A 27,934-nucleotide genomic window follows, 5' to 3' on the forward strand; every position below is an offset into this window, starting at 1 on the left:
TACACACACACAGAATAACAAATATGTATGTTGTGATTTCATGGGTGCTAGCTAGGACAAGAAAAGACAAGGCTTTCAAGTAAATCATAAAGCTGAAACAAGCATCCACAATGAGACTTCTATTAAGTTTTAAAATACTAGCAAAGAGATTTATTGTTACCATTGTTTCTTATACATAGGAAATGCAGTTTGAACCAGAAATCTGCTAGTTCCATAATAAAAAATCCAGTAGCTTATTCCGAGGCTTGATTGAGAATCCAGTACAGAAAAAAATATAGATGTTATGTCAATATCTATGTGAAAGCTTTTCTTTCTCCTTGAAATCTTCACAATACCTGCACAAAATCTCTCTCTCTCTCTCTCTCTCTCATTCATATATTACACCACATATCACTCCTAAACTACATTACATATCAATATATAAAACTTTAAAACCTTACATAATCTTCATTCACCTATGTCTCTAGCAATGCAGGCGTATCCAAAGGTTGAATCAATAAGAGGAAAATCTATCTCTTCTTTTTACTGATAGATTATCATTATTCCACCTGATCCCCCTGTACAGTTTATCTATTCCCTAAATACCCTCACACACCCTCTGTCTCTTTCTTTTTGGTAAAAGCACGCAATTATCTTAATTATATGTAAAACCCACTGTTACAACTTTGTGGCCTAATTCTCTACCTATGTAGCTAGAGGGACATCCTCTAAGGCCCATCAGTCCTACAAACAGAGTTCCTCAAATGGTAATAATCCTGATTGTAGTGAGAGAGGTATGCTATGACATAGCATATCTACAATAGTTCTCAATCTTGTTGCTGCACACGTGCAGACAAAGAGCTGCCTATTCTCAATGGCAAGTTAACCTGTCTGTTCTTGATAGAGCTGCCTCTAGCAGGAGAAATATGCGCACAACAATATTTCCAGCCTGGCTAATATGCATACTCACTTGATAAGCATCTTAGATCATTCAATCAACTAAATGAATCTTAGAATGGAAAAATGCAAAATTAGTGACACACAGCAGAACCAATATGGGCACTAACTAATTTCACAATATGGAGAAAATTTCCTTGAAGAGCAAAAGGAATGCCAAAACTGATCCATTATTCAACTAACTTCCAGAATTTCAATCAGTAACTTCAAAGAGGAAAATCAATTACCTAATCAATGGTATAAAAAAGGCCACTTTACACTGCCACAGAGAAATACTATGATTTGTTACAGAAACTCACACGTGGATATTGGACTCAAATGAACTTCCAAATTTCTCACAATGTAAGGGTTTAATCAACCCCTTTCTCCAGAAATTAAGCTTGTCTTTGACACAACTACTCTTTATCTATCACTCCCTGCTTTATTATTCAAGAGGTTAAATAGAAACCTACAGACTACTTATCAAATAGAAATCTGCAGCAGCGGAATTAACTGGTGTAGAAAATAATATCCCCTGGATTGGAAATATTTAACGTGGAAATATTTAACGAGTGATCAAAATCGAACTGCAGTTCTAACCAAATAGAATATTTTTTGACAACATATGCTAAACAAAACCCCGATGTCATTAACTATTTGACAACATATGCTAAACAAAACCCCGATGTCATTAACTATAGATGAAAACAGAAAATCTGCGCAAATAAAACGACTAACTCTGGATTCTTTATTTCCACGAAAAATAGAATTGTGAAACTGAAAAAAGATATTTTACCTATATATCCATCGCTCTAACAAATATACTTTTCATCAAAAACTACATCTTCATATACTCATTTTTATAGATAAGGGTGACTATAAAGGTTGGAGGATATTTCTCAACGCTGCATACTGTTCATTATAAAATTTGACTGAAAAACTTTAAATGGTATTTACTAAAACTACATTTTTATATAGCTGTTTCTGCCAGATTCAGGTGAATGGAACATCATTTTTGAACTACTACTTCACCTCCCTATTTACATAATGAAAACGTTGAGAATTCCTTCAGAAAAGAGGGACAAAGGATGTAAAAATCTCGTTTAAACTGCATCTTTAGATCCCTATATACATAATGAAAACGTTGAGACTTACGATCAGAAAATGATGCAAGAGAAGGGAACGACCTTGTCGAAACTGTACCTTTACATTCCTATTAATATGATAAATAACAAGTAGAAAAAGGACCGCAAATTCGTTTCCAAAACTACATCTTTCTATGTCCATTTTCTATACTAATCAGAAAAACAGATAAACGAAGAATCGTTTTTTTTTTTCTAAACAACGTCTTCTTAAATTAATAACTCCATGAAGACAAACGATCTCTCTGTGTGTAGATAGATGTGGAATACTAACCAGTAAGTTCCTACAAGAGGACCTAGCAAGAAGATGGAGTTAAGCCAGCTGCCAGAGATCTTCTCGCTGATCTTGTGAGGGATGTCTTTGAAGAGGCCACCCATGACATGAACCTGGTTAGGGGAGAGTGTGTAGACGACCTCTTTCAAACGCACAGGAACCTTCCCCATCGCTTCCAATCTGTCTGTGTGTGTGTGTGCCCGAGTCTGTGGCTGCAGAAATTAGGGTTTGCTGTCTCACGTCTTCCTTAAACAGGTTTCCTTAATCTATATAGCATGCATATTACAGTTTTAGGGCAATTTACCAAACTATCCCCGGTCGTCTAGGTTTCCAAAATTCCCAAAGTGCCCCTGGTTTTTCAAAATACATCAATTGTGATCCGGGAAGCGTCTCAATTCTGGAACTTGTGACCCGTAACACTCATCGATGTGAAGTCTATGCTCCCCTCGGTCTATCGCTTCGATTTGTGGTACATGTTCATTAAGTCAAGGATGAGCATGTTTCAGAAGGTAGGCTATATTACCTTTTGCCCCTGACTGGACAAAAACGCAAGTTTTTAAGTTGTTGTCGAGAGAGAGCTTGGCATAAGTAGATTATAGGTCCAAAAGGAAAGTGGGCATTGTGCTTTCCAGTCAATTTGTGTATTCCCAATGGAAAGTTACAAGGGTTTCCCAAGGGGATATAATGATATCCCCCTGACTAAATGGCAATGGAAATCCTTTATTGAGATTTTCAAGTACAAGATAACGGTCACTCGAGTGGAGTCGAACCCAAAAATGAGGAAGGATTGAGAGGATAAGGATTATTTGTTAGTGAGTATGAACCAATTTTAGTAGCTGGTAGTGGGATTTATGTACTACTTTGACATAACTCACATTTGTGGTAGTGGTAATGTATTGGTATGCTAGTTGATTTAAGAAGTATCATTAGAATAAGGGCTTCCGAGCTTTGAGAATTCAAATTCAGGTGACGATGTGGATGTATACAGTCCCAAGTTTACCAACCCACCACTAACTAATAGGATGCAAATTGTTCTCTTCAACCCAAACAAAAACAACTAATAATTTCATTGTGAAGGGCATAAGAGTTCTCCATACTTCTTCAATCCAACTAATGTATGGTTTCTATATAATTATTCAGCTAGATTGAGTTCCTTTTCAAAATGGAAAGAAAGGAAAGTGTGCATAATGTCTCCCTCATGCACATATTCGAGCACAATTATATAGGGAATACGTGCACGAGGGAGCTATCTTGTGTTTAGGGATCTATCTCGTGAGTTATCTACCTCCAAAGCGATGAATATATCTAAAATGCATCCTGGCTTACTATGATTTGAAGTCAGAACCTCATGGATTGATATTACTTTATTACAATATATTCAGATCCCAGCAAATGCACTTTATTTTAGTGCTATACTAGTGAACCGATGCTTTTATTGTGGTTTTTAACCTAGTCCCAGTAATCCTTTCCCCAGCATATAACATTTTTGTGCAATGGAAATATTGTCTCATTCATCCTTGGATCACATCTATCATATTACTTTCGGATGCTATACACATGTATTCATTGCAATTCCACATCCATTGATGGAGCTTAAGCCACTTAAGAAGCACTCTTTCTCAACATAAGGTTCATGGATATTCATATTGTGATAAAACACAAGACCGTCTGGGCAGGCACAGGGTTTGGGGTTTAGGAAGGCTAGAACTTGCCAACGCCATATCAAGTAGACAAATTGATGAGCTCAACATAACCTTATCATGCTCATCAAGACAAATACTTGCATGGTATAAAATATAGCGTGTGACACCTTCTCTTGCTACCCTTCAAAGTTAATCACCACCACCCTCAACCAAATTAAAAAGAGAGGGAGGTAAAAGAAATGCAACATTTTTTGCAAAATCCCATAAGAATTCTGTACTGGCCTCCCAGGGACATGAATATAACATAGCGATGAATAATCCATATGTCACAAAGTCAAAACCTGTAACCTTCCATAGTAGGATGCCATTGGTTGTGCTTTGCTAGCCTCCCAAATACACTAGATAATCATTGTCGTCAACCCCTTTGAAATGTGAAGGAGCGTTCATTCTCAATGGTTCCATGAACAGGACTTTCTTGTACATGAATCTTCTCTTAAATTTGTAGACAGCAAGAAGTTTCAATTGCTTGAAAGCGATATAGTTCCAGAGTGTTCTAGACCAAGCAGCCCTATTAATTCTGAGTGCCCAGATGCACGAACCTCAACCATGATGTAACTTCCTTCCATTGAAATGGGTTAGACTACAACACTTTAAGATAACCTTATAGCCAATGTCACAATTTTTGTGCTGAACTTTCTTTTGCTCCAATCAAAGAAGAAATGTTGGAGAGCATAATAGAGGCAGCTGTATCGCTCGGTTCCAAAGAAAGGATATTTTCCACTGCCCATTTTGCTAGCTTGACATCGCCATGGATCTTACATGCACCAAGCAAGGCCCTCCACAAATTGAGGCTAGGTTTACATGGCATGTTTTGAATGAGGCATTTTCCCTGTCTTAAGAGCCCTGCCCTACCAAGGAGATCGACCATACATGCATAGTGCTCTTCTGAAGGCTTTATTGCATGGTCTCGCTCCATTGAGCAGAGAACATAATACCCCACATCTATCAGGCCAGAATGACTACAAGCAGTAAGCTTGTTGACAAATGCAATATGATCCATCTTAAATCCATTCAAATTCATTTGATCAATCAACGAAATGGCTTCCATACCAGAGCCATGCTGGGCATAAGCTGCTGCCATCACACTCCATGAAGCAATATTATATCTGCCAGAATTTCGAAACATGTAAAATGCAACATTGATGCACCCACATTTTGCATACATATTCATGATGGTATTAGTAATCTCAATTTCCAAGTCAAATCCTAACTTCAATATCTCGATATGCAGCTTCTTACCCAATTCCAGGGCTGCAAGTGACCCACATGCCAGCAGGATACCTAGATATGTCACTTGGTCTGGCATGATGTTCACGTTTTTCATGTCATTGTAAAGTTTGACTGCCTCTTCTTCAGGCCCATGTTGGGCATAGCCAGCAACTATAGCATTCCAAGAGACCACATCATGCAATGCCATTTTCCTGAATACAATGTGTGCCTCCTTCATATTTCCAAATTTAACATACATGCTTATGAGAGCATTAAAGACCTCAATGATCGTTAGTTTCCCATTGTTCAGGATAAGGGTATGTAATCTCTTCCCTTGTTCTGATAATTCCAACCGGGTGCAAGCTACAAGCATACCCAAGAAAGTGACCTCATTCGGCTTTACCCCTTCAAGCTGCATTTGATGGTAAAGCTTTATAGCTTCTTTAGGATATCCAAACCGTGCATATCCTGCAATCATGGCACTCCATGAAACCACATTCGGGTCATTGAGTCTATCAAATACTTGCCATGCATCTTCCACACATCCACACTTTGCATACATGGCAACGAGAGTGTTTCCAATGAAGATATTAGGTACGGTCAAAATTTGCACCACATAGCCATGGAAAAGCCTGCCTTTCTCAAGGTTTCCAGAGTTTCCAAATGCCTGTATAATGCTCAAAAACGTGACTTTACCTGGTATCTTCCGGTTACCACATTCAAGTTTCAATGCAGCCATTCATCGGCAAATGCCACAAATCATCCACTCCATGAAAACCACATTCCAGGAGTGGTCTCTTGTATAAAACAGTGTTTACAACATTCATGTGGTAGTTAATGACACAAATAATTTATACCTCATGGGCCCATGTTTCGATCACATATGTATGCAATTCGTTACATTGCATGGCCCTAAATTCCTGTATGGTTTGGGAGATGGTGAAATTGAAAAGAGAGCGTGTAACGTTGTTTGCAGTCTGCAGATTAGAATTTTGGCACTAGGCAATGAGATCCAATTGTTATTCATATTATATGACAGCCATGTAGCATCCATCATATACCCCCCCTCCTCCTTCCTTCTTCTAGGGATTTTCTGGCATTGCCCATGAAATCCTAAACCTCGGACGTATGTTCTGAGTCCTCATGCCCATAATTCATCGCTCAACTTCTGTTAATGCGAAGTGTAGACTAGGTGACTGATCTATTCCTTCGACAGTTCATTCCAAGGGGCCAAAGCGAGGAAGGGAGTTTGCAATGGAGTGCCACATCAAACAGGAGGTTTGGTCATAACTAGAGCCTTAAGGCGCCCAATGGACATAATATCCTACAACATTTCGTACCAATCGTTCCGTTGTCTCGCATCCATCCATCCATTCATCCTTCGTAGGGTTAACCCGAAAGAGGTCTCCCAAGTTTGAATTGGTTGGGACGATTGTTTTTGCAACAGGTGTTTGAGTATCAGGTATCCATCCTTCGTATGATTAACTCGAAAGAACTTTCCCAATTTCAATTTGTTGGGAAGATTGGTTTTGCAACAAAGTATTTGAGGTATCAGGCATCCATTCGATTTGTAGGCTTGTATAGGCTATGAGCAATACAACATTTTGATTTGAGCATGATACAAGTGTGCATCATGCCCAATTAATTGAGTTTATCACCTTTTTAACAACTTCCTATCGAGGATGTTCACTCTAGATTGTATCCTAATCAAAGCACATTTTAGATCGTGTATAACATTGAGAGAGAGATGTGGGCAATGATGTACCATGCTCGCACCATCTAAGCACCCAACACATCCAATAGGAAACTTGCCACAAAAGAGTTCTTTTTGGAGGCTTCACACACATTCAAATGGGTTGGGAAAAGGACATGTGCTGCATATTAGCTTATGAGAAGGCATTTTTAGAGTGACTTATTGACATTATTTGAGACACAAAGGAGAAACGGGCTTCCTTCTTAGCACAATCATGTTGTTTATAAATGTCTAGATGATTAACTACACTATATCTGAGAATAAAATGTGTATAGTTTCTTGGTTTGACATGGGACATAATGCATACATACAACTCTATTTTACAAACACTATTGGCAATTATGAATATTAGCCCTAGAATATGGAGTAAAATCGTGTTTTTATGAGGTTGTGGTAAAAAATGAAATGTGCCACTGACCACAATATAGAATCTCCCTATGACAAAGACATTTACTCATATTATAGGAGAAAAAAGAACAAATCTTCGAAAAAAAAATCAAAATATTCTCCCAATCTACACGTACAAATATAATTTCATTGCTTTTGGAAGATGTAGCACATATAATGGATACACTAATGAAATGAGGCACACACTCAAGATCTATGGCAACTCAACACAATACATCTTAACCCTTTCTATAACTAGAATCCAACAATCTTCTCACCTATTGGATTTCATGGGGCAGTTGTCCAAAGTGGTGTCCAAATTCCATGTTAGTATGCTTTTCACTCCCTAGTCTCCCCAAATATTGGCACTTTTAGTATAAGCTTTTTCTTCATGTTACTCAGAAACAAAATAATTTCTTGAGAATCTTGCAACACATTTGAATGATGATGGCAAATGACTCAAATATTGGTGCACAAAAAAGACAAGATATTTACGTACAATAAATGCTCCAAACATTAGATTACAAAAAAAACTATATTTGTAGCCAAGTATCGCAATACATTTGAAGTGTTATCAAATTTTACTCACCCCTCACCAATCCGGAGACACTTTGACACTTTAGTTCAGTCTACTCAATGGACGCATGATTTTAAGGGTTTTAAGGTTTTGTTAAATGCTTCTACTAAACAAGCTTTACCTCACAAACCACACAACAACATTACTATGTGTCCATTGTCTATGTCAAAATTGCAACCTAGTGACAACTTTGCCTTGTCAAGCCAGTACAGCAACATACAGTTTTTTGACAACTTCATTAATAAGAGAACAAAAGTGATGCACTTAACTAGTGCAAGAAATACCGCATCCTTAGCTTTTGGCTCTATGATTGAGTGGCCTAGTGTGGCCATTCATTACTCTTAACAATCAATTTTGTACCTGCACGACATTTTCCCTTGATCAACTGAAAATTGTATAGCATCCATGTCCATCTATGTCAAACATGGAGTCTCTCTATAATATACAAGTTATACCATTAATCACGAGCTATGAGACTAATGTGAATCAAGAGATAAGAAGCAATGGAAATCCTCTGATAATCACACAACATCAATGGAAGTGGCCATTACTTGTAATTGGATAATGTTGCAGCAATTTCAACCACCATTTTCTACCTATACTATGGAGAACTTTCTAGCTCCTCTGGTTTGAGGGGCAGCTCAACTCCATCAAAACATCAACATAATTTGCCATCAGTTCTCATTACTGAAGATATTTGTGATTGGAGACATTAATTCAACCAAAAATGCCTGATAATATTGAAATCAAACTTGGCAGCTGCGGATTGATCCAATTGACTCTCCCAAAACAGCCAGAAGTGATTCTCACATATACCCACACTTTCAAGCCATTTGCATTATCCACAATACAAAAATAAGAGGAAAAGAGCAGTGAAAATCTAGATCTGAATTAGACATTACATAGATCTTTCCACAACGAATATCCGAATCCAAAAAGAATGCACAGACAACTCTCGCAGCCGCTGCAGATGACCCAATGGAAAATGAGAAGAAGATATACACTACTTTTCAAATCCTTCTTTCCGTGTTCTTATAAATTATAAGCCATTTATAGGGAGAGGCTCAATTCTCATCGGAATGGACCATCTTCTTCTTCTTCAAGCTCCCTAATGCCGACGAGAACTCGCGCGCGATGTGCTTCTGGGCTTCTAGAACCATCTCAGTGCGGCGTAGCTCCATATCGGCTCGAAAAAGCTCAGTTTCTCTCTGCATTTGAACCTTCATTTGCTCCATACGAAGAAAGCCTTCTCCCAAATACCTAATAACCGCTGCCATTTCTGATGAAGAAGAGCCAATTGGAGGGCCAGGATTGCTGGTTCCACCACCACCACCACTACTGGTAGATTTTTCTACGAAATACCTTGGGTGGTTCCTATAATCGTCTTGTTGTTTGAAGGCACTAATGGGCGGTTCTCGCGGCAGCTTCTTCCTGGGGTCTGGAGGTGCAGGTGAATAGGACCCATCAAGATCATGATCTTGACGATAGTTATGACCGAAATGGTCGACAGGTCGGTGCCTTTTCCGGCTTGGGAAACTCCTCAGAGGGGGTTGATCCGAATCTTCCTCCTCTTCCTCCTCAGCTTGCTCTTCTTCTTCTTCCTCCTCTTCTTCTTCTTCTTCTTCATCTTCTTCTTCCTCCTCCTCTTCGTAGCTTGGCCGCGGGTTATGACCTCTTCCGGATGTGAATCGCTTACTATTCGAGCGTTCTAGATCTACGAGGGGAGAAGCCAAAGAAGAAGCGGAAGGAGGGAGAATTACCTTAGGAACAGAGGAGGAGGAAGGGGCACGAGCAAGAGAAGGCTCTTTGACAAGAGAGGAGGCTCCTCTTTCCATGAGATCCATAGCTTCATAGAAAGGCCATCGAGAGGAAGCATGGCCTTTGCGAAGGACGATCTGCCGCTCGGCTCTGTAGCGGCGGCGGAGCTTCTCGAGCTTGTGGCGGCACTGGACAGAGGATTTGTGGGCGGTGATTTCAGGGTAAGGGGAGCAGAGGTGCGCAAGGGACTGAGCGACCTGCTCCCAGTGAGAGGTCCGGAGCTGGCCACGTTTGAGGGAGTACCAGATCTCTCGGTAGGATTCAATGAGGTGGGCGGTCTCGATGGGGGTCCACGTGCCTGGCGGAGGCTTCTTCTTCTTCTGCTGCTGCTGCTGCGATACTGCTGAGGGCGGCGGCGGAGGAGGCGGAGGCAGAGGCGGAGGAGGAGGCGTCTGGTGGTGATGGTGGTGGGCGGGCTGTTGAAATTCATGATGATGGCTTGGATGATCTAACTCTACAGGCTTCTGCTGCTGGCGATGGCGATGGCTTGCCTCTGCTGCTGCTGCTCCATCGTCAGACGCCATAGCCACGCAGGGAAGGGAAGAAGAAGGAGAAGGAGAAGGAGAAGAGGGAGAAGAGGGAGAAGGAGAAGAAGGGGAGGGGAGGGGAGAGAATGTCGTCGCCTTCGCCAGCCATTGGCCTCAACGCCCATCTCTAGAGAGGGGCTGCTGGCCTCTTCCTCCTTTGCGTTTGTGAGTGGTGAGAGAAGAGAGAGAGAGAGAGAGAGAGAGAGAAGAGAGAGAGAGAGAGTGTGTGTGTGTGTGTGCTAGAGAGGGGCTGGCCTCTTCTTCCTTTGCGTTTGTGTGTGTGTGTGTGTGTGTGTGAGGGAGTGAGTGTGAGTGTGAGTGTGTGAAAGAAGAAGAATAGATAGATAGCCATATATAGAGAAAGTGCTAACTAAATAGAGAGAGAGAGAGAGAGAGAGAGAGAGAGAGAGAGAGAGAGAGAGAGAGAGAGGAAGATGAGTGTGTTTGGTGTAGGCGTGCGTCCGTGTTTTGACGTAATGCCCCCCTCGGGAGTCGTACATACGTACCCGACCCCGTTCCTCCTCCTCTCGCGTGCGTGTCGACTCAATTGGGTCTCCTGCCTACCACCCACCGCATCGGGGGGCGCGACTCCCCCGAGGCCAAGCCAGAGGGGAGACGGTCCGACCACGGCAAACACACACTGACAACCCATGGTTCCACACTAACACCCATGGCTTTCTCCTTCCATGGCTCGTTGTTTTCTCCATGTCGATTGTAAGGAGGAAACCTCGTTCCATTGATTTGCCGTCACTTGGACATTAGCATCTAATTTCATATACATTTGATGCGAACCCACGTTCGATCCTTGCCCATGGGCCAGGGGGAAATTCCTTGATATCCATGAGACAACTTTCAGCATCGTAAGTCTCAAAAGGCCATAAAAATTGGATTAACTAAGGAAAATAATCACAAGGAGTGTGAGTATAAGGTTCTCGTTGCTTCAAAGACATAAATTGTTTGCTCCTCCTAATGTAATATGTCTCCAATAACAAGAGGATATATAGAAATTATTTTGTTGGTAGCTTATATATCCATATACATAATCGACAAGTGATGTAGAATAGGGGGTAAACTATATATTTGTATGCACTGGTGGTCTAGTGGTAGAATAGTACCCTACCACGGTACAGACCTGGGTTTGATTCCCGGCCAATGCAATTGTTAAAATGTGTGACTTAGTCTCCCATGGATGTCAATACGATATCCTATCAATCTGAAGTCCCCAACCTATTGCACTAACAACTTTGTGATTGCTCTTTTGTTGAGGATCATCGCAGGGCTACTTGAAGTCATTGAATGAGACTCAATAACTTATGTTTGCTTGTACATGCTTCTATGTTGAATACATTATGTACATGCTTCAACCAAAATGCTACTCATTGTTATTAGGAAGGAATGAGGTAGCGTCATTCGTATGTTGTTTTCATCTTTGGTGATGATTTATTGATAAAGATTGATGCATTCTATAATTTGTTTCCTTCAATCTTATCAAACATTGTTCTTTGCTCAACACTCTCATCTTTGTGACCACTTGCAAGGAGATCCTTCACAAAATACTTATCATTTGGAGCTAACATTCTACAGCTACTAAATAATCCATGTCAAGGTTCTTTACTGGAACTGGCAAATAGATTGTATCAAGGGAAAAGCTATTTGAGTGTATTGTTAAGGTCGTACATTTATTGCCATTTCCCATGGTGAAGGCCGATTGTTCATGTTTTCCAAGACCATTTACCCCATATTTTTTATGTTCTCTTCAAAAATGCACTCCTATGCTCATTGATCCATGATCACGTTTTCTCGAACCAATCCCCATTAGAGTGACGTCATAGAGCAATGCTATGTAGCACATCAATGATGCAAGTTCTAACAAAGTTTGTACCTTGAGATTGGTCAAGAATTGTGACATTGGTTATTAATGATTTGGTCAATGTTGTGGCAATGGTAGCATGCAAGGGGTGGATGACTTGGTTTAAATTCTTTGAATGACTCTTGAACACTTCACAAGGGCAAGGTAGACACGCAATCCATAATCAACTCTTCTTAGTTTAATTATCACCGGAAACAAGACAACTTTAATTATTGTTAGAGTGATCTACATGCTCATTTGTACAACCTATCCCATCGAATGACCAACATGAGTATCAATCAAAAGGTAATAAGAGTTGTTGAGCTTTATGAACACAACAAAGGTGCCCCAATAATTCAATTAAAGGTGGCCTAGCAAGAACTTGCTCATATTAGTTTAGAAAGTGGGGCAACGAGTACCCAAAGTCTTTTGTATGAGGATGACAGAGTGGTCTCCTCTAGAATTGGTTCACACCACAGTCTATATGCACATTGTTTGGTTTGTAGTTCCAATATAGATGTACTATTCAACAATTATATTCCAAGAATACTAGCCATATATATAGAAATTTGGGTTCAAACCCACCACTTTTTGAAGTCTCTTTGTTGTCATCTTGTTCTACGCACTCCCAAGAATAATAAAAGTTTGCTATTTCAAAATAAAAATCCCACAAGGTATTTGCACCAATTTTCTTGGCATATGCAATATATAAATTACTGTGCACCCTTCATAAAGGTCTTTTCAATGAAGATAAACAAGTTTTGCGCCCCTTCATCTATAGCATGTTCTTGCTCAATGCTAGTGAGATTGGTAGATGGATAAACGTGAAGCAAAATGAGAAGATAACATTAACAAAAGGTTTGCGTGGTTTTAAAACATATAATCCAAGATTGTTTGAATATGGCAGATAATAACAAGATTGAATATCTTTAATTGAAAATTAGAGCTTGTCACATCATTTTATAGCTTGATATCTTCAAGAGAAATTTCATTGATCTCCTCATCTTCCATCCTTTGTAGTGCAGCTTTTTCTTCTTCTTTATCTCTAAGAGCTTCTTCTAATGCTTTCTTCTTATTATACGCCTATGAAACAACAAAGTGCATAATATTCATGCTCCCCATTATGGGACGGAACAAAACACTAAAGGGCATGATGATATTCAAACTAAAATTATGAAGAGCTTTATTTTCATTATAATCCAATGAAAAATTATATAGGCCATATATATTATGTGGGAGCAGCGCTTTCATAACAGAATTTCTTGTTTATTTTTGGTTTTGTGTTCGTTTGTTCAATTGTGCTCTAGAATCATGTGTTTAATTTAGAATTCCGTAAGCATCACATGTTTAATTTAGACTTCTGTAAGCCACCACATAAGATGGCTATCCCACCATCACTTTATGATTTAGGGTTCAATTTGAAATGACATGGGATAATATGGATTGATATGGGCGAGTAATGGGGCAACAAATGAGAATGTCCATGGGGTCTATCTAATCTATGCTAGCAACAGCATTTGCTGAATTTAAGTGAGATTGAGAATCTAATTCTTTTTTTTTGTACTAGGCATAATAATCCTAGTTTAAGAGACATGAAAAAGGTCACATGTTATTATGATGATGAGAATAACTAATTTCAAATTATCACAATTAGTGATGATTTGATTTGATCAGGGGAACTCATCTAAGTGCAGAGATAGTACCGCCATGTTTCGTTGATGGTCTGCAAAAGCTTTGTTCCGAAGGAAGCGCTCCTGCTCCTCATTTTGGGCCTCCATCTTGCACCTTGACACGCACTCTGAAGACCTCTCTACCTCACATCTTTCCTCTGCTGCATCCCTCATCATTTGCTCGTGCTTCCACTTTAACTATTAAATGGTCACCACACATGCAATTACACCAACCAAAACAAATGTGACCATCAATATACAATCAAATGCCACCACATTCTCTTCTAGCTAATTCATAACTAGTAATTAATCTTAGTTACAAACAAGTGCAGTATTGGAGCGTATCGAACCTGCATTTTTCGAGATTTGTCACATGTTTCCAAGCTTTCCTTACTCCGTTGGATTCTCATGGCTTCTTTCTTGTCATATTCATCTTTCTTTTGATTTTGATCACGTGCTAAAGACCTCTCCGTATCAACTTTTGATGCTAGTAATTGCTAGGGAAAACATTAAAAGATATTGCGGCCATCACAATAGGAAATTTTGAAACTAACACAAATACAAACATTACGACATAATTTACGAGTACAAAGCACAATGTATAAATTGCCATTCACTTGCAAACAAATACATAAGCATATACACATTAGATACTAAACACACTTTGTATAACTTCTCACTAATGGCCTCCCTTTGCTTTGACTTTGCTAAGAGCTTCAAGGCTTCTTGTTTCTTCTTCTCATCCATCATCTTTTCTTTTCTTTCAGCATATGCTTCATTATCTTTATCTAATTTCTTCAACCGCAATTCTTCTTCTCGCCTTCTAGCCTACCATCATAGCACTCATTAATGTATAAATACATGTATATATATCGAGCAATTTTTTAACTAAAATAATTGAGACTTTTAACAAATGTCATGACAGATATACTTTGGCACTGGAAACATGATCACAATAGATGATCCCTCATCGACAAACTTGCCAACTAGATTTGAGCTTACAGTCTGCGTCTGTGAGCACCTATTCAATTGCACTTTGTATGTATGTATGTATGTATATACGTATGTACCTTCTGTGCATTGTTCGCTTTCACCATTTCTTCATTCATCTCCTTGATCCTTTGCTGTTTCAATTTGTCCTTTTCTTCATAGAAAACTCGATCCTCTTCTTGTAATTGTTTCAAATGCTTCCGCTCATCTTCCTTCTTCCTTTTTTTCTCCTGGATTCTCTCTTCATGCTCTTTCAACTACATAAATATTTAACAAAAGTATATTTGCCACGATGACATATGCACTAGTGATGTTTAATTGTTTGTTAGTCACTAAACAAACAAGCAGCAACAACAATCTGAATTCTACCTGACTTTTTTATAATGACATTCTATGATCCCTTTTACCTGTAAATCTAATTAGAATAACATTAAGTAGATCATACAAATTAATCATTATGATGCAACCGGCAATTGTACGTTTATTTGATGCTTTTTATTCTTCTAAATACTAATGTTTTTATTGCAAATATTGTTTTTCAATGGAACTTTATGTTCTAGCTCTATGTATCATCGAAAATAATTGGTTAGTTTTACATTAGGATCTGAAGAACAAGACCCACTTGCATGAGCCTATCAAGGGCCAAAGCCTTCACCGACTCCCTTCTCTTTTCAGCTTGAATTTTCTCTAATTTGTCCAACTTCTCCATCTCTTCCTGTTGTGACTGGAGCCATTTTCTCTCTTGCCTGTCCCAACCCTCTTTGATACTTTGCTTGTATACTATTTGGGCTTCGCGCTCCTTAATCAACAAGAAAACTACTCATGATTTGTATGATCAAAGTTGGTTTCGCCCACACACACACACACACAGTACTTACGACTTGTGATGACCATTATGACAAATATGATCCAATTAATATACACAAAAAATAAAAGAGAACATGAAATGAATTAAATCTACTATGTAAGTATATGGTTTAAACATGAATGATGGAAAAAGAATACGTACTTCTGCAACGTTCTTCGTCTGCCTATTCAAAAGAACATTTGTTATATGCGGAAGCATCAACATCATGTTTGCCCTCTTGATCTGAAAGTCTTAACCAACCAACCATATATCAATTCTCAAGTTCTTATATCGATATTATCCTCTCAATGTAGATATTCAAAAGAGCATCTTAGAATATAAATTTGCCCCAAAATATTCCGGAAAACTTAAGATCGACTCAACTGCACTTTACACTTAGCAGAATTAGTAGCGCGAAGAAGAGAACGTGGCACTCTAGAAATGAGATGATGACATGGATGGCTTTTTCCATTACTCACCAGAGAAGAAGAGCAAAGAAATATCTCAGTCCTTTAGTAATGCCAATATTCCTGACACTGATGTCATTATGCTGAAAATATCAACATTTACTTAAATACTGATATTTATGATATATTTCTAAAATGGCTAGTTTTTGGGTTTCCAAGAATTTATATCAACATTCTATCTAAATCTTAGTATATTTCTTGGCAGGTGTGCCAAAAGATGGATATTCATCTATTGCAGTGATAGTAATTGGTACTTATCAAGGCTATATTATGTTGTCAAGGTGTCTATATTCTAATAAGTTCTTCTTGTCTATAAAACAAGTATACGGAATTTGTACTAATATTGGTTCTCTAAGGCTCAACCACATCAATCAATCTCTAATAATTTGATATGAATTGTCCACCCTTTAGTCAGTGATGTTTAGTATGAACGATTAATTCTTTCTTGAACACCACATCTATGACTATCAATCTCACATGAATGTCCTTAGTCCATACACTACTAAGAACAAACAAAAAACATGTGGTCCCAGTGATTTGTTTTATGTTCTCTAAGGATAATCTCTCTCTAATAGTTTGTTCACCCTGATAAAAACACAAACCACGCAGCCAAGCTAGAATATGTCCCAAAAAGTTCTAAAACATGTTATTGTCTATAAATTGTTTGACACTACATTCATGCTATCTTGATTAACACTAGAATACTCTTGAAGTAAATTTAGGGTTTAGGATTTAGGGACATATTTAATATTTAATGAAAGAAAATGATGTCAAGCGTCCCCACCAATGAAGAGGTATCATGTATTGTATTCTTTCTAGGTTTTCTTATTTATTTCAACATATTGTATCTTATCTTTTCTGAAAATGCTACTCTTGGACAAGAGGAGTTTGATAAGGTTTCCATGTCGCAACAAAAGAGTTAGTAGTGGGGATGGCCCAACCCCACGTAATTTATCGAGCTACACTTATATGTAAATAATTTGTCGAAAAGTATAAGAACCCTACACCCAAATTAAAATGCCTTGTTTTATTTGTGTTAAGGATTTCATCATCCTTAAAGAAAAATGCAAGTTATTATAAATGTTCACTATATTGTGCATAATCCATATGGGTGTAGAATGTTGAGCATTGAAGGAGAGAGAGAGAGAGAGAGAGAGAGAGAGAGAGTGTGTGTGTGTGTAAGAGGTATATATACATTACCATCTCGTTTCGTTTCTCAGCTTTATAGGCCGCTTCAAGTGCATCTACCTTCAATCTTTCACGCTATTGCAAGGGAAGTAAATGCTTAATTATGTTGGTAAAGATCTTATCCATTATAACATGATAATGAAAAGCATACTAAAACCTTCAATAACTTACATGTCTATTTAGAATCAAAACTATGATATTGTCCATATTTAATCATATACTTTATTCTCTTTATTACATAATCTTGTTGGGGCTTAGAATCTTGGAATAAAGGGTTGATTCCACCGTGTCCATATATGATAAGTGGTAATCTTTAAAATCTTCATGATTTGCAGTAGTCATAAACATGAGGACTCGCTGAGTCATTCTATATCATATGCCAATAACTACACATTGTATCAAAGAAAGCTCTCATCATGGTATTTCAAATGAGAAAGAAGTAGACAAAACAAAATGTAGCTTTGTTGATAAGGTTGCTCTGTGAAAACCATAAGGTCAACAAAGGGAAATGTGTTTAAGGATATGCCAAGGTTGAAAATGTAAGGAAAGCAAACTCAAATGTGATAGAAGACTGAGCATTGAAGTAGAGAGATACTCAAAACTTGCGAAATGGTTTGGGAAAATTATGCATAATCGATGTGTCTCCTTGTTGGTGTTACTCCCTCCTGGAGAACACCTTCAATTACTCCTTCTGAGTAATCGGGTCAAGGAATCGTGGTGCGTAGGCAACTAGTGGTCCGAGGGTGGTCGGATCACTACGACCATTGAGATTAATACTCAACAAATCGGCTACAACCGATTGATAGTTAATGTCTTACAGACCGGACATATATAAATAGCGATCGATTACACTTAGACAGACACAGAGATGACCCACAAGTATATATGTATTCGATTATAATTGCATACACTACAATACCATACAGCACCGAGTAGAATCTGTAACACTCACTCACTCTGTCCTAATCTATACCTAGGCTTAGTCTGCTCTGAGGGTTCCTATTCAATATCAGCTCGGATTTCAATCCCTCCTATTACGATCCCCCTTCTGCGTTCGCCCCTTCTCGATTATATAGCTATCTCCTAGCTCGGTATATTCTCTCCCGATAATCAGCTTCTACCTTCGGCTGTTAGTGTTTGGCTCCTTTTGGTCTTTTCACATTCCTCCTACGCATCCCTTTCACACTTTGTCCTTCACGGTCCTTTTCACACTTTGTTCCTGCTGTACCACGGATAACAGTTGGAGCCCCAATCGAAAAGAAACCAAGAGCCTCAATTGGTAACGTTATCCAACAAATATCAGGTCACTCGTTCAACCTCTACATTGAAGAGAGCCGTCTAGTAAATTAGTGCATATAGTCAGATTTGAGTCCTTGGGAAGGGGGTTGGAAAAAAATTGTTTTTGGCTTCTGATGGATCATCCACTACTTTCATTTCAATAATCATCACCAATTCATGGAGTTGAACTTCTACAAAAGTTATTCATTGGCTCTGTAAATTTACTATCAACTTATAGGAGACTTAACTCTACACTCAGACTTCTCAACTATCATATAAGATTTCCTGAGGAATTCTTTTATTATTATATAAAAATAAAGGATAATAAACCTCCAAATTCACTTCTTTGTCTTTTTTATCTTGTATACGTTTTGCATGCAATGCTTTGATTGTATTTGGCCATCTCTTTGCCCTTTCGTCTGATAACGCTTTCAATTCCAACTTCTGTAGGATTATAAATTATAATTATATAAATGTCCATTTGTAGGGAATGTAGAATAGGGTGTTGCTAAATAAACACGCTCATAATAGAAAGATATTTACTGCATATATGGTAAACCAAAAAAAGCCTGTATGAAAGTAAAGCCTGAATATAACTCAATGCATGTTTGTGAATTTCATGTAAATGCATCCAGAGTAGCTTACAAATGAACACGCATGTGTAGCCTAAACTGCCATAGCTGAAAAGTTTGTAAAATTAATTAGCACATCATGAAAGGCTTCATAGCCACAAATATACAACGACGCAATTAAGCTCCTCTTGAGCGATATGGAGCTTCATCATGTTATGCTATTTTTGGAACCAATTCATTTTCCGGGCTCGGAAAGGAATGAGAACAAACCGTGAACCCTTTCGGGACAACATAAGGACAAATGACAGATTTATATGTGACTATAGGTGCCCAAATTTCAAGTTCAGCCCACCTAATATATTTTATTGTTGGTTTATAAATGATAAAATGTGATCTTTCATGAATGTAAATATGCATGAATAGCACAAAAAGAAGGTATGCACAAATCATAGAATTTCAATGCATGTATTGGGTTACCTCTTTCATAAATTTTGAATGATGATCCCTTCGTGGGCTTCCTCTCATGCGTTGAAGATCATCTTTGGTGATTTCAATCACATTACGCTCTTTAAGTGTGATCATTTTTGTACACTAGACCATGTAAACGATAAAAAATTTAAAAATCCTAAATAACATGAAAACAGTTAGCACAACCAATATTTTAAAAAATTCAGTGCACAGAAGTAGCACAATGCAATGTCACACGAGAATAGGCCCCAAATTGAGAGATTCAAGAGGAAAAGACCGATCTTTCCTAGAAGAGCCAGTAGAAGCATCCTCCCTATTTCACTAAGTATGTCAAGTGTTTGTAGAGTATGCTGCCACAACACATGCAATCTCCTGTGAGACTGTCATAAGATTTGCCAACGCCTCACCTTGACTTTTGTGCGACAATTTGACCATCATACCCGTAAGTGTAACGAATGTTAACATGGGAATGAAAGATTTTGTGTTGGTTTGACATTAGATGGCTGACTCTATGAATGGGGATATTCTCCATTGAACAGAGCAAAACAAGGATGCAGTGATCGATAATCGATGAAATCCATTCAAAAAAACAAATTTTTGGGTTCCAATAATGATATATATATGAAAAGATGCACAGAGAAAGAAAAGGAAGAGATTTTCCATACCTTTAGGGGTTTCGGAGTGGGATGATCAACATTGGAGAAGAAGAAGAGACATTATGCATGGACAGTGTGTGTACGTAGAAGATCATCGCAACGGCCAAAGGCGACATAATGTTTGAGGCTCCATTTTTCTTCTGTTATGATTCGAAAGGTTTTTTCTACACGCAGACATGCTTCAAAATTACTGGGCGGATTATATGATACATATGTATATGAAGAGTAAGGGGGCAAAAAAGGAAGGAAAGAGGAGGGGAGGGTTACATACAAACACCATTGGTTCTTCTATTATTACTCGTAGCCACTCCAATGCTCTCCTTCGGTTTCGGGTTTCATAGCTCGGCCGGACCGGACATAGCCAATCCCTGACCATCCCGAATGCAAGGCTTCATGACTAGGTTAGTTATCCCTCGGGCTTTCGAACATCGTGATATATCTCTGCTCGAATTACTTCGAATGGTTGGTATAACTCAATTAGAATTTGGACCCTAATGTAATCAACGCGCCAGTAAGGTCCCGAACATCTTCGCCTTCCTTTCTTTTGTTCCACCAGTTCCGAAAGGGCTGCTACTTTTCGCACCGAGTTTAATTGTAGGTTTTGCCCTTGCGTCACGTTCGAAATCGCTTTGGTGACAATGACCTCTCTCTTTTGATCAAGTCTATGTTTTGAATTGTTGTTAGAATTCATTCCAAGTTAGTTATGAGTTGTTGACCTACTTCTAGTTCACATTTTGGGGAGATCTGGTCTACTAGATTCAAACCAATGACCTAACCACGAATTGTTGATCTGCCTTTAAATAGCAAAATCTAAGTTGCCATGGAATCATAAGTCACATCTCAAGGCATGCCTCTTCACAATATATCAAAATGATTGATTACATGCTCACTTTGATTTCAATATCAATGCGTGCAAAAAAAAACACGGTTGAATACTTGGCCTTAGCTCAATTGGGAAAGAAAATGACTACTTGTTTCAATGGAATCATTGGAGGTGTTGGTCAAACAAAATTAATCCAAGCAAAGTATCCTATAGTTTAAAGCATAGAGTGATCTCAATTACAAGCTCACTTGTGTTTCTCTAAATCAAGTAAACGGTTGACCTTATACTAGTTGATGAAGTGGAGGATTTTAGTTGGATCGCCTTGTCCTTCACTTGTTTGAATCTCTTAGGTGTGATCTCACATATTAGCTCTAGGACGAGCCAATATTGATTTGATCTAGATGTGCCCCACAATTGTCCTAGTAATCAAAACCAACTACAATAAAGTCTAAATAGCTTCATGCTAGCTTATGTACGATTTTAGGCTTCAATGACAACATACACTCTTCAACATAACACAAGAACCCCCTCCAAAGGATTTGGGATATTTAACATACAAGACAAGTCTAAACTCCCAACCGTGGTCGGATTTGGATTAATAGCGATTGCTTCACCTTGTATATACAAAATATGCCCAAGAGGGAAGGGTCTTTAATATGAACCAAAATGTTAATGTGATGAAATGATTTTTTTAAGATTAACAAAATAATGGCTAAGGGTACTTTAAGAACACTAACGACCCCCGAGAAAAGGACTAGAGACACACATAAAGTACCATTGTTGATCCATACCACCAATATATTACCTTATGTCATCACTTGAAACTTGAAACTTGAGTTGGACAATCTCAAGATGCCCCAATGAAGAGTGTAGCTAGACCACTTTATATAGTCCAACTCCTTAGGCTCGCAAGCCACCTTGCGTCACATGTAGTTATGGGTTTGTCCCAAATCACATGATTATTGGTTTCCCACTTACTCTACCTTTAAACCATTTGAAACAAGCTTTAGATTGCTTATATCATATCTATCTCTTGTTCCTAGATCAATGCACTCCTTTGGCTCCTAGACAGTGAACATGCGCCCGTGTCATAGGCCTTTTTGGGGTTGTCTCAAGTCATGAGACAATTGGTTTCACACTTAATCTACCCTTAAACTATTGAAATTTGCTTAAGAATTAGGAGGTAAATTGTTTACCATATGGGTGTTTTGGGCTAGCATATATCTTGGCATTCTCTGGGTCTTCATGTCTACAATGATGTAATGTTAGCATTCAGAACTCTAGAGAAACGAATTACCTAATTTCTCACAATAAAGCTTCCTATCAGATTGTGTTCTTCTATCCTGAGGGGACCATCCATCACCCAATATTCTGATTGAGAGGATTATAATTGTAAATTTGTTTCATATGAAGGGAAGGGGGGGTGGGGGGGGTGAGGATTGACAAGTGGGCAGTGAGCTCCATATCCACATGCCCATTATCCACGGAGAATTGCCCTTATCAATGTGAACTATGCCCTTCTCACATACCAATCTCTGTTCTAGCAACTCATCATCATCATCTTGCTTCCTCTCCTCTGTTCTCAATGATCAAAATGAGGTGGGTAGAGCTTCTTCTTTAAGAACTGGCTTTACTTACTCTGTTTCAACAGAGAAGAAGAAAGTAGCTTGCTTGGTGAAAGAGCAATCTTCATATAACAATGAAAATGGCACGGATATGGGGATTCATCATTATCAAGAGGAAGAAAGGTTATCTACCGAGAAGAAGAAGAAGAAGGTGAATTTTTCTCAAGAAGAAGAAGAAGAAAGATTTAGCAAGAGTGTGCTCTTTCATGGGCTTCGGCGAGGATTTCAGAACCTAGAAGAAGGAAAGATTTTCCACTCCATTGTGATAAAATTAGGAATTGAACTCCAAAACTCGGAAGGAAACCTCCTTGCGCAAATGTATGGTGGATTTGGTGCCATGGAAGAGGCTTATTCTATGTTCCAATCAATGATCAATCATGATGATATAGCTTCATGGAACATCATAATGTCAATGTTCCTTCACCATAAAAACTATACTGATGAGGTTTTTCATCTATCCTCAAAAATGAAAGAAAGAGGAATTGAGCCTGATAGGATAAGTTTCAAGCTTCTTTTGCGTGCAGCTGCTGATCTTCAAAACCTTGAAGAAGGTCAATCCACCCATTGCTTTATCACCATCAAGGGTATGGAATTGGACCTAGGTATTTGTTCTGCCCTTTTGTATATGTATGGGAAGTGCGGAGCTTTCCAAGAGGCTCGGTTTGTGTTCAATAACATGCCCAAACGAGATGAATTCACATGGATCACTATGGTGACATCATACTCCAGGGAAGGATATAATGAGGATATTATTGAGCTTTATAGGGAAATGCTGGATGAGGGTCTAGTTCCAGGTAAAGTAATCTTGACTGCTGTTCTAAATGCTTGTGGAAAACTAGCTAATCTCGAACAAGGTGAACTCATACATAAAGATATCAATCAAATGAGCTTGTATGCATCCGATGTGGATCTGGCAAATAGTCTCATAACAATGTACGGAAGGTGTAGATGTCTACATCTTGCTCTTTCTGTGTTTGTAAATATGAGTGTGCGAACAGTTGGGACATATAATGTGATGATGGGGACATATTTAGGGCAGGAGCTCTATGAAAAGGTTTTTGAACTTTTCCGTAAGATGCTCGAGGATGGGATAAAGCCGGACGCAATCACATACTCGAGTGTATTGCAAGCATCTGCGTCAGCAACTTCCCTTGATATTGATGGAAAGATAATCCATGGTTGCATTGTCAAAGATGGTCTTGATACAAGCCCAATCCTAGAGACCGCACTCATTAATATGTATTGTAAATGCGGAGAAATCACTGAAGCATATTCACTATTTGATAAAATGAAAGAGAAAGCGAATGTGACTGCATGGAATGCTTTGATATCAGCATGTGCTCACCATGGCGATCCGTTGCGCTCTATCCAACTTTTCAATAGAATGCAAAGGGAAGGCATTTGTGTAGTCAACAACGCCACCTTTGCTGGTGTTCTACATGCATGTGCAAATGTAGAAGCTTTAGAAGATGGAAGGGCTATTCATTCTTTTCTGGTGAATCTCTCTGTAGATCGGGATGATGTAATGACTTCCTCTCTCATCAATATGTATGGAAAATGTGGCTCATTGGAAGATGCACGATATGTGTTTGATAATATACAAAATGGTAATGTGATTCACTGGACTTGTATGATTGCTGTTTATGTGCAAAGAGGCAGAGTGACGCAAGCACTTGAAATCTTTAGTAAGATGCATGAAAAGGGCTTGAACCCTAATAATGTTACTCTTGTTAATGTTTTAAGTGCGTGTTCAAGCTTGGAAGCCCTTGTCATGGGTCAATTTGTGCACAAATGCATTATAGAAAGTGAGCTTGAAACTGATCATAGCTTGTTGAATGCACTTTTTAATATGTACAGTAAATGTGGTGCTATGTTGGATGCACGGTGGGTGTTTGAGAATATCCACCCTAAAGGAGTGCTCACCTATAACATACTCATTGCTGCATATGCTCAAGAAGAATGTAATGATTCAGCACTAGAGGTGCTCGACGAAATGCAACATGAAAATATTGTTCCAGATGAAGGCAGCTTTGTTAATGTTCTCCGTGCATGTCGTTACCCCGAACTCCTAGAGAAAGGAAAGGTTATCCACACCAACATAGTGCAGAGAGGGTTTGACTCGGTACTTACTATCAATACTGCATTGATTGGCATGTATGGAAAATGTGGGGCCTTAGAAGAAGCTCATTGTGTTTTTGATGGAGTTGAGGAAAAGAATTTAGTCTCGTGGACAGCCATTATCACAGCATATACTCAGCAAGGATATGGTGAAGAAGCAATTCAACTCTTTAAGGAAATGCATCTTGAAGGTATTTCACCTGATACCATTACATTAGTGAGTATTCTAGCTGCATATGCCAACCTTGAAGCTGCTGCCGAGCATGAGGTAATTCAGGCCTGTTACAAACACAAATTTGAGTCTAACATCATACTTGGTAATGCTCTTATTACCATGTATGGTAGATGTGGCAAGGTTGATGATGCACGGTCAATCTTCGATCAAATGCATGAACGGGATGTGAGCAGCTGGAATGCAATGATATTTATATATGGCCATCATGCATACTGCCGAGAAGCACTTGAGTTACTGAGGAGAATGCACAAAGAGAAAACAAGTCCAAATGAGCTCACATGGATATATTGTCTGAGTAGCTGTGGCACATTAGGTGCATTAGGCCAAGGTAAAAAAATCCATAGTTGCATAATTGAGTGTGGATATGAGTCCAACACAGGGGTAGGGAATGCTCTGATAAACATGTATAGCAAGTGTGGGGCTTCAATGGAAGCATTCGCAGTCTTCAATGACATTAGGCAGGATGTGGTCTCCTGGAATGCGATGCTCTCTTGCTTTTCTCAGCTTGGTCATGGGAAGAGATCTATTGAACTCTTTGAACAAATGCAAGAAGAGGGCACGAAGCCAGATGAAGTGACCTTCCTTACTGTGTTAAGTGCGTGCAGCCATGCTGGGCTGGTTGAGGAAGGATCAAAATTCTTCAAATCAATGATTGAGGAACACCGCATTTTACCTGTGGTGGGTCATTATGGATGTATGGTAGACTTATTTGGAAAAAGTGGTGATCTCGATGTGGCTGAAGACCTTATTTATAGTATGCCAGTTCGTGCCTCAGCTCTTATATGGATGACTCTTCTTGGTGCATGTAGAAATCTAGGCGAGATCCAGCGAGGGGAAATGGCCTTAAATCACATCTCTCTCTTGGAACCCGATAATGGAGCTCCGTATATCTTGCTCTCAAATATCTATGCAACAAATGGGAGGTGGAATGATGTAAAAATGCTAAGAGAAATGATGGTCCAACGAGGAGTAAAGAAACGACCAGGATGCAGCATGATTGAGGTGAACGATGAAATTCATAGATTCTTTCCTCGTGATCAGTGGCATCCCGATTGCAAGGCTATATATGCAAAACTAGACACTCTGAATTCTCAGCTGAAAGAGCAAGGCTATGTTCCTGACACAAGACTAGTGCTCCATGATGTGGATGAAGAAAAGAAGAAATCTATACTTTGTTGTCATAGCGAGAGGCTAGCATTGTCATTCGGACTGATCAATACACCTTCTAAAACACCTCTCCTAATAGTAAAGAACCTTAGGATGTGTGCTGATTGTCATACTGTTTTCAAACTCCTAAGCATCATTCTCGATAGAACAATCAATTTAAAAGATGCAAACAGATTCCATTGCTTCCATAATGGGCAATGTTCATGTGAGGATTATTGGTAAAGGTGTAGTACTTTCCTTAAAGGTGGGGTTTAATGGTAACAGCTGCATATATATGCTCATCATGACAAACAAGGACAGGGGGTTCAGTATGTAATGGCTTGAACTCAGTTCTGTGTTTCATACCTCAGCAAGGAAAAAATAGAAGGTCAAGGATCTGTCAATGTTTTTGCTTGAATGAGGTGGTGGTTGATGCTAATCATGACATAGATGCCTCTCTACAAGAAGAGGTTTGTTAAATGCACTGAACTTGGTCTTTGTTGAGAACTGCATCATTCAAATGGGAGAAATGGATGTAGAGATAGATGCTCAAGAAGAATCTCTTAATAAAGATTGCGGATGGTGTACATCTCTGTCTAGCCAAGAGGTCTGAGTAAACTCTTGTATAACTCAGTTGCTAACATTGTCTAGCCAAGACGAGAAAATCATGTGTTCAACTCCTGAATTCATTCCACATGATCATCCAATAAAAATTAGTAGGATTTGAACCCAGCTCTATGAGCTAGTAAAGCTATAGCTTACCTCTACAACATGGGCTCAATATGGAAAAAAAGAAAAAGACAAAAATGTAAGATCCATGATGGCTTGGAGACATCAAGAAGTAACTTTTAAGCCAAGAAAGGCTATAAAGAAAGGTGGTCAAGGCCAAGCACAACCAAATGGGTTTCTATTTGAATGAATTGAATACTAAAGAATGGTTTTAAGGGGTGGTTAATCACACTCATTACCCCAAAGCGAAGGACAAGAGACAAACATAAGATATTGTTTGGTGTTCCTTGCCACTGAGTATTACCTTATTCTATACTTTGGATGTCCATACAAACAAATTGGAAAGAAGAGAGCTTTGTCTCATCAATAAAGTCTTGATGGGGTTACTAATCCCTTTTATATACCCCAACACGTAAGGCTCCTAGATCACCATGTTTGTCTTAAGTCTTAGGATAATTGATTTTACAATCTTACTCTTATTTAGAATTGGTCCTTATGGTTATGCCTAAAACAAATCCCATTAGTGCTTGAGAAAATTAGGAATTGCTAGTCATATGTGTATTGAATTTGGCGGTACAAACTTGTTCAAGGGGGACAAAATCTAATAAAATACACAATTGTTTTTACTTAATTCATATAAAGTAGGAGTATTTTTCTCAAAACAAAATATCAACTGATGAATGACAAGCCACGATGGGTTTTCTCAAATTTGTTGTAAAACTTTGTATGTGTTTTTCGCAAACACTATTTGAGAACAAGAAAAATCTCAAAAAAACCCTTATTTATTCATGGGGTGATGATATCAATATGTAGCTTCATCACATGGCTAAGAAAGTGCAATGCATCATCACTTTTAATTGATTAATTTAAACTTGTGTTTTAAGTTTATACTTTGTTTATTATAAGTTTTCATTATAAGTTTTCGTCGCTCCATTGTCGTCTAGTCCGGTTAGGATACCTGGCTTTCA

General features: G+C 38.7%; 4 protein-coding genes and 1 pseudogene across 9 annotated transcripts; 1 reads left to right on the top strand and 4 right to left on the bottom strand.

The window, feature by feature from the left end:
* Positions 1 to 80: 80 nt before the first annotated feature.
* LOC147868489 (cytochrome b-c1 complex subunit 8-1, mitochondrial-like) lies at positions 81 to 2,593 on the bottom strand. Its single transcript, XM_087319814.1, has 2 exons — positions 2,332 to 2,593; positions 81 to 335 (listed from the first exon to the last, which is right to left on the bottom strand). Exons 1-2 carry the CDS (start codon positions 2,499 to 2,501, stop codon positions 287 to 289), a joined length of 219 nt encoding a protein of 72 aa, XP_087175940.1. The 5' UTR covers positions 2,502 to 2,593; the 3' UTR covers positions 81 to 286.
* A 452-nt stretch (positions 2,594 to 3,045) lies between these two features.
* Positions 3,046 to 6,198, bottom strand: LOC147868490 (pentatricopeptide repeat-containing protein At2g13600-like). Its single transcript, XM_087319804.1, has 2 exons — positions 4,395 to 6,198; positions 3,046 to 4,350 (listed from the first exon to the last, which is right to left on the bottom strand). The coding sequence occupies exon 1, from the start codon at positions 5,980 to 5,982 to the stop codon at positions 4,648 to 4,650; it is 1,335 nt and encodes a 444-aa protein (XP_087175930.1). The 5' UTR covers positions 5,983 to 6,198; the 3' UTR covers positions 3,046 to 4,350; positions 4,395 to 4,647.
* Positions 6,199 to 8,613: 2,415 nt separating this feature from the next.
* Positions 8,614 to 10,439, bottom strand: LOC147868491 (uncharacterized). Its single transcript, XM_087319826.1, has one exon. The coding sequence runs from the start codon at positions 10,300 to 10,302 to the stop codon at positions 9,025 to 9,027; it is 1,278 nt and encodes a 425-aa protein (XP_087175952.1). The 5' UTR covers positions 10,303 to 10,439; the 3' UTR covers positions 8,614 to 9,024.
* A 2,552-nt stretch (positions 10,440 to 12,991) lies between these two features.
* Positions 12,992 to 20,488, bottom strand: LOC147868492 (uncharacterized). 6 transcript variants are annotated; one of them, XM_087319836.1, is made up of 11 exons: positions 20,300 to 20,488; positions 19,644 to 19,757; positions 18,925 to 19,038; positions 17,329 to 17,391; positions 15,824 to 15,904; positions 15,437 to 15,613; positions 14,895 to 15,071; positions 14,488 to 14,652; positions 14,175 to 14,321; positions 13,858 to 14,022; positions 12,992 to 13,237 (listed from the first exon to the last, which is right to left on the bottom strand). In XM_087319836.1, exons 2-11 carry the CDS (start codon positions 19,746 to 19,748, stop codon positions 13,115 to 13,117), a joined length of 1,317 nt encoding a protein of 438 aa, XP_087175962.1. In that variant the 5' UTR covers positions 19,749 to 19,757; positions 20,300 to 20,488; the 3' UTR covers positions 12,992 to 13,114. The 6 variants fall into 6 exon arrangements, with proteins under 6 accessions (XP_087175962.1, XP_087175978.1, XP_087175970.1 ...); XM_087319852.1 differs by lacking the exon at positions 18,925 to 19,038; XM_087319844.1 differs by lacking the exon at positions 17,329 to 17,391 and having other exon boundaries at positions 20,300 to 20,486.
* Positions 20,489 to 22,524: 2,036 nt separating this feature from the next.
* On the top strand, positions 22,525 to 27,592 carry LOC147868493 (putative pentatricopeptide repeat-containing protein At3g08820 pseudogene; annotated as a pseudogene).
* Positions 27,593 to 27,934: the final 342 nt, after the last annotated feature.

Source organism: Azolla caroliniana, unplaced genomic scaffold, assembly GCF_043228905.1.
Source record: "Azolla caroliniana isolate FFs.n. ecotype wild unplaced genomic scaffold, voAzoCaro1.0.p SCAF_1, whole genome shotgun sequence".
Lineage (NCBI taxonomy): Eukaryota > Viridiplantae > Streptophyta > Polypodiopsida > Salviniales > Salviniaceae > Azolla > Azolla caroliniana.